General features: G+C 41.1%; 1 protein-coding gene across 1 annotated transcript; it reads right to left on the bottom strand.

Moving 5' to 3' along the window:
• Nucleotides 1-7,048: 7,048 nt before the first annotated feature.
• On the bottom strand, nt 7,049-12,285 carry LOC140879471 (ABC transporter B family member 28-like). The gene is made up of 16 exons (XM_073283174.1): nt 11,747-12,285; nt 11,445-11,632; nt 11,043-11,066; nt 10,169-10,270; nt 9,789-9,879; nt 9,479-9,579; nt 9,319-9,369; nt 9,109-9,237; nt 8,872-8,934; nt 8,520-8,799; nt 8,244-8,392; nt 8,078-8,167; nt 7,832-7,966; nt 7,692-7,748; nt 7,553-7,609; nt 7,049-7,402 (listed from the first exon to the last, which is right to left on the bottom strand). The coding sequence occupies exons 1-16, from the start codon at nt 12,180-12,182 to the stop codon at nt 7,166-7,168; spliced, it is 2,190 nt and encodes a 729-aa protein (XP_073139275.1). The 5' UTR covers nt 12,183-12,285; the 3' UTR covers nt 7,049-7,165.
• Between the last annotated feature and the right edge of the window lie 440 nt (nt 12,286-12,725).

Raw genomic sequence — 12,725 nt, 5'->3', positions numbered from 1 at the left:
TATTTAATTGTTTATTTATTTAGTCATGTATTTATTTTAAATATTTTATCCTGTGCATATATGTATGGGCATATATGTACATATTTTATTTAGTAGTATATAAAAAAAAAAGAAAAATTTTCCGCATATTTATTTATTATAGAGTTAGGGTCGTTTCATGCGTCCTGTCCATGGTTTCTCCCTCTTGGTGAGCTCTCACCCGGGGGGAGGTCTGTCCGATTTCCACTGGGATCACGGCCTCGGACCCATACACCAAGCTGAAGGGTGTTTCTCCTGTGGCCGTCCTGGGGGTAGTGCGGTAAGACCATAGCACACCGGGAACCTCCTCCACCCAAATTTTACCAGCACCAAAGAGTCGGGTTTGTAAAGTTTGGATGATTGTCCTGTTAGTTACTTCCGTTTGTCCGTTGCTTTGGGGGTACGCCACGGAAGTGAATACCTGCTTTACCATCATCTCTGTGCACCAATCCTTTATTTTCTTTCCCTGGAACTGCCTCCCATTGTCCGAGACAAGCTTCCGAGGTAAACCAAATCGGCAGACAATGTTCTTCCAAATAAATCCCAACACCGCCTCTTTAGTGATTCTTGCTAATGGCTCAGCCTCCACCCATTTAGAGAAATAATCCACTGCCACCAGTAAGAACTTTTTCTGTCCGAGACCCACAGGAAATGGTCCCACGATATCCATGCCCCACTGATCAAAAGGGCAGGATGCCCACATCGGTTGTAACTCCGCCGCTGGCTTATGAGAAAAGTTTCCAAACCTTTGGCATCCTTCACACGTCTTGACTACCTTCCGGGCATCCTGCTGCGGGGTGGGCCACCAATATCCCGCCAATAGGGTACGCCGGACCAAGCTCAGAGCCCCTCCGTGATCTCCGCAACAGCCTTCGTGTATTTCCTGAAGTACATACCTCACTTCTCCTTGGGCTAGGCACCTTAGCAAGGGACCCTGAAAAGATCGCCGGTATAACTTTTCATTAATCAGGGTGAATCGAGCTACCTGCCTCCTGAGCTTCCGGGCATGTGCCTCCTCCTCAGGAAGGATTCCTGTCTGCAAGTACTCTACAAGGGGATCCATCCAGGATCTTTCCGAGGCCTCTTCTTCCCTTCCTTCAATGGCCATCACCGACCCGGACTGTTATATCACCTCCCGGCTATCAATACCAGTGAGGGATGATGCCACCCTGGCTAGGGCGTCTGCCTCCGCATTATGCTCCCTGGGAATTTGCTCAATGCTCCAGCTAGAAAATTCTTCTCCCTGCTGTTTGATAAGTCCCACATACTCCTGCAATCTCTTCTCTCTGATGCTAAAAGTTCCCTGGACTTGCTGTACTACCAGTTGAGAATCCGAATACACAATCACATGCCTGGCTCCCGCCTCCCGAGCCAATTTCAAGCCCGAGATTACTGCTTCATATTCTGCTTCATTGTTTGACTTGAAAGATGATAATCTTATCGCCACTTTAGTTTTTTCCTGAGTGGGAGAAATGAGGATCACCCCCACTCCGCTTCCTTCCAAACTGCTGGCCCCATCCACAAAGATTCTCCACACCTCCTCCTGTCCAAATGTGATGACCTCGGTCAGGAAGTCAGACAAAGCTTGTGCCTTAATAGCTGCCCGAGGCCTGTACTCTATATCGTTTTCTCCCAATTCTACTGCCCACTTGACCAATCGACCTGAAGCATCCGGTTGAGTCATCACCCGGCCCAAGGGGCTATTGGTCAGGATAGTGACCGGATGCGATAGGAAGTAAGGTCGGAGCTTCCGGGCAGTCAAAATAAGGGTCAGGGCCATCTTTTCCATTTCACTGTATCGGGTCTCGGGCCCCTTCAGAGCATGACTTATATAATAAACTGGCTTTTGATCTCCTCCCTCTTCCTTTATTAACACCGTGCTCACAGCAAACTCTGTCGTGGAGATATAAACCCACAATCTCTCCCCTGGTTCGGGCTTAACCAGGATGGGCAGATTTGCCAGATGCTCCTTTAATTTCTGGAAAGCCCGTTCACAATCCTCACTCCATACAAATCTCTGGGCCTTCCTCAACACCTGAAAGAAAGGATGACTCCGGTGGGCAGACCGAGCAATGAAACGAGACAGGGCAGTGACTCTTCCAGTCAACCGCTGCACTTTCCTAATGGAGGAGGGTGATAGCATCTCTCTCAGGATTTTTACTTTCTCCGGGTTTACCTCTATTCCTCTCTCGGTCACTACAAATCCCAATAATTTCCCGCTTTTCACTCCGAACACGCACTTGGCCGGGTTAAGCTTCACCCCGTACCTTCGCAAGGTACCAAAGGTTTCTTCCAAGTCAGGAATAAAATGGTTCCTGGTCCTGGATTTCACCAGAATATCATCCACATATACCTCGACATTTCGGCCCAATTGATTTTTGAAAACTCTGTCCATCATCCTTTGATAGGTGGCTTCTGCATTCTTTAACCCAAAAGGCATAACCACATAACAAAACGTTCCTCCTGACGTAACAAAACTGACCTTATCCTGATCCTCCCTAGCCAGGGGAATTTGATGGTATCCCTGGTAAGCATCCATAAAGCAAAGCAGCTCATAACCAGAGGTAGAATCTACTAACTGATCAATCTGGGGCAGGGGATAGCAGTCCTTGGGACAGGCTTTGTTTAAGTCTCGGAAATCTATGCACATTCTCCATTTCCCTGTACTTTTGGGTACCAGCACTACGTTAGATAACCAAGTAGGAAACTGTACCTCTTTAACGTGCCCTGCTTCCAGAAGTTCCCGGACTTGCTCAGCAATGACCTTGTCTTTTTCTGCCCCGAAGTGTCTCTTTTTTTGCCTGACGGGCCGGGATCCTGAGAGGATATTTAGCCTATGTTCTGCCAAATGGGCCGGGACTCCAGTTAGCTCCTTGGGAGACCAGGCAAACACATCCGCGTTCTAGGTCAGGCAGGTCTTTAATTGCTCAACCAAAGCAGGCTCCATCCCCCGAGCCACCCGGGCGATCTTCCCTGGCTGTCCAGGCACTACCTCCACCTCCTCATATTCTTCTTTTACTTCTCCTACCGTGCACACCTCTTCTTGTCTGGAACCATCTCTCCTCTCCGTCCCTCGTGCCCTCTTGTTATCCACCCGAATGGTGTCCGCATAACACCGTCGGGATGAGTGTTGATCTCCCTTTACTTCGCCCATTCGATCCCCCACCGGGAATTTGATCTTTTGGTGGTAAGCGGAAGCGACAGCCCTAAAGGCATTTAAGGCCGGCCTTCCCAAGATAATATTGTAGAAAGATGGGGCCTCCACCACGGTGAAGAGGGCCATAACAGTCTTCTTTGTATCGCCCGATCTTAACGTAATAGGCAACCGCACTTCTCCTTTAGGCCGAATGGTATGTCCTGTAAACCCATACAGGGATGTTTTTACAGGGTTAACCTCACATCCCCGCAAGTCCATTTGCTCAAATGCTTCCTGGAAAATGACATTCACAGAACTCCCCGAATCCACAAACACCCTTCTTATGTCATAGTTAGCCACCTGCGCTCAGATGAGTAAAGCATTGTTGTGGGGTAAACACACTCCCTCCAAATCCTCGGGCCCAAATGTAACGACTGGGCAGGGATCTGGTCTCCGGGCCTCGATTCCCAGGACCTCTCTTTTGCTCCAAGATTTCCGAGCCCTATTAGAGTCCCCATCAGTGGATCCTCCCGAAATCATGTTGATCACCCCTTTGGAAGATCCCTCTCGAGGTCCTTTGTCATGCCCCCGTGACGCTACCTCCCGGGCTTTCGAGGGGTCAGGCCTATTGTCTCACGAGATGTCAAACCGGGGTACCCAGGGGCGTCCCCTATGCTTTTTCTCCACATGCTTTGTTTCCTCGGGCACAGGCTTTCCCTGTTCCACGACGAGCCTCCGACACTCGCTAGTGTCGTGTGTGTTAACCCGGTATATCAAACAGTATTTTCCCGGCCTTTTTGGAGGCAACGGCTGGACATTCTCCTCACACAAGTGGATTTCCCGATCCCGGGCTACCCTGTGAGGAGCAAAAGCAGCAAGCCTCCCCGGTTGATCCTGCCTTCTTCTTCCTTGACTACCCTGGTTTCCTCTCTCCTTTTGCTCTTCCCTCCTGTCCTTCTCCCTCTTTTGTCGCTGGGCCTCCTCCATATTGATATATTTCTCGGCTCGAGCCAAGAGGTCCTCGAAGTACCGGGGGGCCCTCTTGACCAGAGACCGGAAGAATTCTCCTTCTCTAAGCCCTTGCGTGAAAGCAGTGATTTTGGTTTCAGGTGCACATGTAGGCACTTCCAAGACCACTCTATTGAACTTTTTAATATAAGCTCTTAGAGACTCCTCGTTTAGCTGCTTTATCTCGAAGAGGCTGAGAGTGGTTTTCTTGTATCGCTTGCTGCTGCTGAAGTGTTGCAAAAAGACCTCCCGGAATTCTTTGAAAGTCTTAATGCTTCATTCTTCCAGATTTTCGAACCATCTCTGGGCGGAGTCCACCAAGGTAGTTAGAAATACCTTGCACCTGATTTGATCACCATAACAATGCAACATTGCCACGTTCTCAAACCGGGTTACATGCTCCTCGGGATCAGCGCTGCCATCATACTCTTTGATTTTGGCGGACTTAAAATAGACTGGCAATGGCTCCCCAATGATTTCCGGAGAGAAGGGACAGCCCAAACTTTTGATTCGCGCGGATTCCCGCGGGTCAGTATTCTCCAGTTTTTGTATTTTTTGCTTCAACATTTCCAGCTCCCCTGCCATGGTGACATTTGCCGATCCCGCATGTGAATTTCCCTCATCCTCCACGTGTATTCCTTTACTCTTCTCTTTCTCGGGCCTCGGTCCTGGCTCTCCTTCCCCTTCTACTTCATTTTCATTATCCTTCCTTTGGCCCTCCTTTTCTCCTTGTTGTATAGCCATGATTCTTTGTAGAGCCGCGTCCACCATAGCGTCCACTTGTTCCTGGATTGCGGCCATTGCTCGACGAGAGCTTTCAGGGTCATCGATGATGGTCATATCTACGCCTTAGACTCAAGTTTCCCACAGACGACGCCAATGATGCGATTATCACAAAATGACTACCCGGGGATGGGTAAATTCCCGAGCGGAAAAGGTAAGTGAAGATACAAAATATATGAATATCTTATCCATTTGGAGACGAAGTTCTACCCATATTCTTTTTAAAGAGTGAGTCCCTGCCCTACCTTGCCCCCCAGAATGGGCTTTTATACTCGTCCACCCGGGTCCTCAATGATTACTGGATATGGCCTTACTGACAACTTTTAGGGTGATAAGATGGTTATCACGTGTGATTTAGACCCCCATAATTTCCGGACAGAGCCCACTCCTTTGGATCGTGTTTAGTAATCATTGGATTTGTGATTTGAACCTGACATACTTCAAATAAACGTGGCCGTTTCCTGGCCCTAAAAATAGAAAGGCCGGGGCCCCACTGGTTTTCCTTTCCTTTCCTAATTTCCGAAGGCTTACTCCGGGAGGTTCTAGCTCCCAGGCCCCTTACCCGGGTTCCTTTCGATCTCCTGTATCGGTCCGGGTGCTAAGACCTCCCAGGTTAAGCCTTTCTTGCAGATCCCAGGTTACTGACCCCAGTCCCGGGTTCTTTAATATGTCGTAGTTACACCATCCTCTCGAGTCCAATCCACCCGGGGTATCGTCATCCCGGGTATGTGATATCATCACACTTCCTAAAGATAGTCGGGTTAGGACCTGCTCCGCTGTCCCGAGAAGCTAATACCATCTTTCCGGGTCCAATCCACCCGGGGTATCGTAATATGATATCAGGTATAAATACCAGGCTCCTATGCCTAACCGGGATTCATCACTGTCATTTTTCTAGCACACACTCACTCTCTAAAAATTTTCTAAGTCCACTCCATAATTCTTAAATTATTCCTTCCCGGGACTTGACCCACCCCCGGAGCTTCCATTTTATGATGTTCGCATCAATATATTATATATATTAAACGCACTGATCATTTGGTTGCTTTCGGTTAACCTAAAAACGAAGGAGAAGTCATTTTCTTACGTGGAAGCAACAAATGCAAAGTAAAAACCGCTGACCGACTATATAATAATATAACGTCCACAAATTTTGAACACGTGGAAATATGTATTACGCATTGCTTTTAATAGTGGTTCGCGCCAAATGATGCCACCAAGGAAATTGGGGTTCTATTTTCTTGCGTCCATAATTTGTCTTCTGCTTAAATTTATATATATATATATATATATAATATCAACATATCTTGTCTTTCAAAAATAGTTTGAAATAATTATTTTTTGGACACGTCAATGTGTGCCTTCTGCATCAAAATGTTATTCTAAAGTCCGCTAAATATATATATATATATATATATATATATATATGTATATATATATATGTATATATATGTATATATAAACACACACACACACAAATAAATAATTTAAAGTATATTAAAATTTTTGTATAAATATTCATGAGATAACATAAAATAGTATATAAATAAAGTTGACCGTAATCCAACTTGAAATGAAGCACAACCGATGGAGTACTATCTGGGAATGCGCATTATCAGTATGTCCTATATCAATTAATATTATAATTATAATAATATATGCTTCAATCTTTTACCAAATCAATATAATAATCTTGCTCTTGCCAAAACATACATGATTTTTATTTGTATATATATAATATTGTTGTTGGTTAAGCGTGAAAGCCATCCATATTAAAATTCAACGTTTTGTCTCAAAAAGATCGATTACATAATAAAATTTGAATACATGGATGTTTGGTGACACATTCACGACATCTTTAAAATGAAATCAAGATTAGTTTGATTGGCCTTGTTTTCCTAATTTATTTAGATAGATTTAAAAATTTTATTTGTAAATCTTATGCCCACGATAGACATGTGAGTCATCGTTCAAGTCTCATTTGATACCTGTGGTACCGACAGTTATTTCATATCTTTATAATTTAGATCAAGATTGTACTTGTACGGAAAGATTAGTTCGATTGGCTCTGTTTTTTAATATTTCATTCAACAAAATGACAAATGAATGGAAGGGTGTTATTCATTCATTCGTATTCAAATATAACAACGCAACAAGAAAGTATATATAAGCGAATGGACAGCAAGTGTCATTCAATCATCTGTTGTGCGGACAGTTATTTCATTCAAATGCAAGCCTTTGGGTACAAACGAGAGAAGCATATTCGCCTTTCTTTTCTAACAACTCAAGGTGTGTACCAAGTTCTGAGATCTTCCCGTCTGAGCAGAGAGCAATTTGATCCGCGTTCTGAACCGTGCTCAATCTGTGAGCAATCACCAGTGTCGTTCTTCCTTTCATCAGACGATTCAAAGCATTCTGAACCAGTCGTTCGCTCACAGTATCCAAAGCACTTGTCGCCTGCATGTGCAACCATATATCAATCAATGTGTGAACATTGATGTCTAAATCATGCAATCTTGAATAGTTCTTTTTACACCTCAGAGTTCTCGCTGTACTAATTCCATCAAAGAACTCCCAAAAATTTCATGGACGAGCAAAGAGGTATACCTCATCAAGAATCAAGATGGGAGCATTCTTGAGCAAAGCTCTTGCAATGGCAACTCTCTGTCGAGGGAGTACGTGAAAAAAGTGTTAGTAATGTTAATTGTTACAAAGAGACAGACAGGTTGAATTAACCTTTAATTACCTGTCTCTGTCCTCCGCTTAAAAGTCCCCCGCGCTCACCAACAAGTGTGTCATAGCCCTAAAGAATAACAATTGGTAAAAACTCAGATATATGCAGTAAAAAGAACACATGAAGTTGGTTTTACAGAATACTAGACTCACCTGGGGTAATGATATTATAAATTCATGAGCATTTGCTGCTTTAGCAGCCTTTATAATATCATCCTTGGACACATATTCATCCGGGAGCCCATAGGCAATGTTTTCTCCAACAGAAACTGAGAACAGAACAGGTTCCTGCGCCAGTTTGTTTATAAATGCATTAGGAACTTGAATGGTGATTACATAGATGTCGCTTCAACCAGAAACGTAGAAAAATCTATAACCAGAAAAGATATAGAGAGATACTTGATTCACTATGGAAACCACACGAGCCCATTCACTCTTATCAAATGAACGTAGATCCTCTCTGGCAACTGTTACACGGCCTTTGGTTGGCTGCAAAGTCAAAAGGTCTAGCTACTTCTTCACGAGGTATATGGAATTTTATTCAATGCGAATCAATGATATTAACCTCATAAAAGCGAGCTAATAGCTGCACTACTGTACTTTTGCCTGCACCACTTGGTCCAACTAGAGCGGTGACAGTTCCATGTTTTAAAGTTAGATCAAAACCTTGCAGGATTTGAACATCTGGCCTCAGTGGATACGAGAAATAAACATCTGTGAAACAAATCAAGCAAAAAATCAAAAATGGAGTGGAATTTACAAAATTAAATGTGTCTAATTCTCAGTGCCGTCGCCACAACACCGACATAAATCACATTGATGATTAACTTGTAGTGTATACCTTCAAGGCAAATATCACCAGTCTGGGCAAGTGCTCTCAAATTGCCACTTGATTTTAAGGAAGACATGTACCGCTCACCTCTCGTTGGCATTTTTGCATTTGAACCATTGACAAAAAGAGCTTCAAGATTTTTGTCACTTATTCTCCTTCCCCTTAAATCTTTATCTAAAGCGTAAGCAAGTGGCGCATCGATTTCGGCACCAGATAAAACAGTATTGATTCTTTCAACAGCAGCAAAGGCTCCTCGAAGATCTCCAAATGTGTTCACCACTCCTTGAACCTAAAAATCGACTTATTTTCTTGTGGTGAAATAAAGGATGATTACCGTGACAAAAGACAAAAGAGCACTCACGGCAAATGTTAATGTGAAAGTGTATCCAATAAAAGACACCATCGTGCCCACCGGAAGTTCACCCTGCACCAAATACGACGTAACTATTGTAAGAATTAAGATGGAGAGGATTTCCTATACAACAAGGCTCAAAGGAGATGCTACAAGTAGGAAGAAAAAAAACCAAAAACTCAGATTCAAGAGAGGACACCAGTAAATTCACATAGGAGCACGATGGAAAAGTCTCAAACAGCTTACAGTTTTTACTTTGCCTCCTCCAAGGGAATACAAGGCCATCAAAGAGACATACACAGCAATCCTAGTTAGGGATTCGTTGATTGACTTAAATTTTCCGAGCTTCATGCCACTATCCTCGTAGTTAAGAATCTGACAAACCAATTTCATGATAACATTATCTGCAAAATCGCTACGCCTTTTAAGTATGGATAACTCAAAACTGCACCCTACCTGGTTGCCAAAAATTGACATTTGTCGTTTTTCTCCACCAAATGATCTTACCTGCGACAATGAATGTCATAAAAAATTGCAAACAAACTACAAATTTAAGAGATGACTCCAGAAAAATGACATTAGAAATTTAAACATTAAAACATATATCAAGAGTTACCGTGCGTATGGCAGCAAATGTTTCTGTCACAGTGTCAGCCATAGAAGCTTGGGCCGATCCATGAGCTTTGAATACATTCACAGTTGTTCTCTTATACACAGCTAAATATAACATTCTTGTTACTTTAGTATCCCAAGGAAACGGAGAATGAATAAAACGACGAACATAATAAAAGAAAAAATAATTCTTGGCGAAAGGATAACGGTACTGCTACTCAGTCCTTCCAGATCCTTTGTTATATTTCCAAATATATCTTCTATAACCGGATGCCGTATTGGAGAACAACTACTGTACCTCATATAAAACTTACCGACCAAAAGAGACACTGTGAACATGAGTACACCCAAAATTGGTGCCAGTTGAACGGAAAGAGCAAAAAGTAAACACAGTGTTCCAATAACCTGCCAGGAAGTTGATAGGGTACACAGTTCATGGGTCACGAAGACAACAAAAGCAGGAGGTAAAAGAAGTTCAATTGAAAGTATCAGGCTACTGAGTGTATTTTGAATTGAATACGGAAAACATTTCTTAAATTTACAAATATCGTCTCTAACAGCATAATGTTTGGAAATGAAGTTACAAAACTTGTAAAATTCAATCTACATGTGGGCATGTCCTGGAAAAGTACGGGGAGACAAAACAATAGGCTTAACATAAAGCTCACTTTTACTTAGGTGTACAGTAGCTTGCCTCGGAAATAGCTCTGAAACCACGATCTCTTGATATATTATCACTAACAATGCCTTTCAGAGAACCCAAATCAGATGTCAATAAAGCAGTTAGTTCGCCAACCTAAAAGACGTGCACCAAGTTCAGTTCATAAAACGCCAAGGCATTATATAAATAAAGTAGAATAGCGAATTGGAAAGGGCAATAGATATACCCACTAATCAAATAACGGCGAGGATATATACCAATCAGTAATCAAATTACTCATGGGTTTTCTCTTTATTTAAGCATCTATTACACACGATCAGTTAAACACCAAGAATAATGTTCAACACCGCATTACTGCATATTTACTGGTGAATGCTAACTCCTACTATCTTTTAAACCAACAGAGGGTAAAAATTAACAACTAACCACCAATTTCAGATTCTTCTTACAACAATCTATAGTTTCAAATTTTTAATATTTATAAATTCAAATTTAAGTGCTTCCAACTGTACCTTGTATATAGGAATTAAGTTAGATTTGTTAGTTCAATTTTCATTATTCTTAGTGTGTAACGAATATGTACACCAGTCTTTTTTTTTTTTTTTGAACAAATATGTACAATGTACATTCTAATGAAAGACATACCATTTTCACAATTAATGATCATTCTCTAAATCTATAAAATATATGATAGCTTGGATTCTCTTAGAAATTTATTTAAACCACAACATAGAGAAAATAAAAAATAAAAAAATAAGTAAACCTCCCAATTATATTAACAAAATAATGTTTCCTTATGTAAATATAACAAGCATATAGTAGCAGACATACTATGTATTATCATACAATGTTGACCGTGAAGACCAAAGAAAAGAAAAAAAAACTCTAAGAAATTTAACATGTATACCTTGTATCTATCGAAAAACTCCACCTGCAAAGCAAATTGAAAATCGTATCAGAAATTTGACATCAGACAGATGACATGAAACTACAGAATTCACAGAAATTATTAAATGAAATGCCATAAAAACCTTTCCATCTCTAAAGAAAATAAGATCCTTTAGAAGTTAATTAGAAATCTGAAACTGCATTATCATAACAAGTTTCAGTGATTGGTACATTACTTTGTAAACAGTGTCACTAAACACACTTAATCATTTAAAATAGCTGCAAACAGGGGTGACTCTGAGAAAATCCAATCCATCTTCAATTCTTCATTACAAAAATAATCATATTTAAATAATGCAAACGAACAAGAAATGCTTTCAAGGAGCTATAGCCAAATAACGTTATACAACAAAAATTTTACCTTCTGAATCAAGACACTTTGAAATATTTGTGCTCTTAAGCTTGACATAACCTTCTCCCACATGGTATTCATATTTATCACAAAAATGATGGTAAAAATTGGCTCCAGTAAGTATAGAATTCCCACTTTACTCAACACTTGCCAGATGGGCTCTGGTCTTGCCCCTATTAGTACTTCAAAAAATTTCCCTACAATAGAGCAGAAAAGTCAATAAATGTTCGATGTGCAACAGTCCCCAGACCCTAATCCCTGAGAAATCAAGATTTGCCATTTAAACCAGTAAGTTCATAACTACAACATACCTGAATAAATGGGCATCGCAAGAGTAGAAGTAGTGCAGCCCAAAAGTGTAAGAATCGAAACAAAGACTCTCCATTTATGCCTCGAAACCAGATTCCACAACACACCCCAGCTTATCAAGTCAACAGGCTGGAGCTCCGGAATCTCATCTCCTCCCGAATCAACGATTTTTGGGTCATTTTCCGACACTATGGAGGCGGGGCCCGAAACATACGCGTGGTTGAGGAGTATGGACGATTTTCTTGATTTTGCCTCAACATTTTGCAAATAAAACAAAGAGGGTAGGTGGGAAATCCTCTGAGAGTTGAGATTACAGGAGAGATTAAGCTTAATTTTCAGTGTTCTATGGCTGTGGTGGTGTTTTGGGTTGGGCAGATTGAAAGAAGGAGAGAGGGGAGGAGCTCTTGCAGCCGCTATTTCTGTTGAAAGCGGATTCATTCCTATATTTCAGCGTAAAAAATTAGTTGTGTTTGTAGATGGCTGTAGCACTATGTTCGTAATTTCTTGAGAAGAAGATGGTGATGATAAATTGATTATTCTATCCATTTTGTCTCAATGTCCCTCACAATTTGCCATTTTTTTTCCTCAACGAACAAAAAGGTTTTTTTTTTTTTTTTTTTTTTTTTGCCATAGGTAACGTTTAGCTTTGATTAAATTTATTCAAAATTTTGCTCGAATTATTGAAACGATTATGTGTCATGATTTATGTGAGAGATTGTGAGGTAGTTTTAGCTTTCATTTCGTATATTTAGGTACCGCTTGGTATGTAACATGAGATAAATAATATATATATAAGTAATATAATGTAATAAAAAATAAATAAAAATGATAGCAAATATATTATTTGATTTGATTGATAGATTATAATTTATTTGGATAATATAGTAATTTAAATTAAATGATTTGATTGATGTAAGATAAATAATTGATTATTTGATTGATGTAAAATAAATAATTAATAGATGGATAAATAATATTATG

This window comes from Henckelia pumila, chromosome 2, assembly GCF_033568475.1.
Source record: "Henckelia pumila isolate YLH828 chromosome 2, ASM3356847v2, whole genome shotgun sequence".
In the NCBI taxonomy this organism is placed as follows: Eukaryota; Viridiplantae; Streptophyta; class Magnoliopsida; order Lamiales; family Gesneriaceae; genus Henckelia; species Henckelia pumila.
Note: the sequence above shows the minus strand (reverse complement) of the source record. Positions and strands in the feature narration are given on the sequence as shown.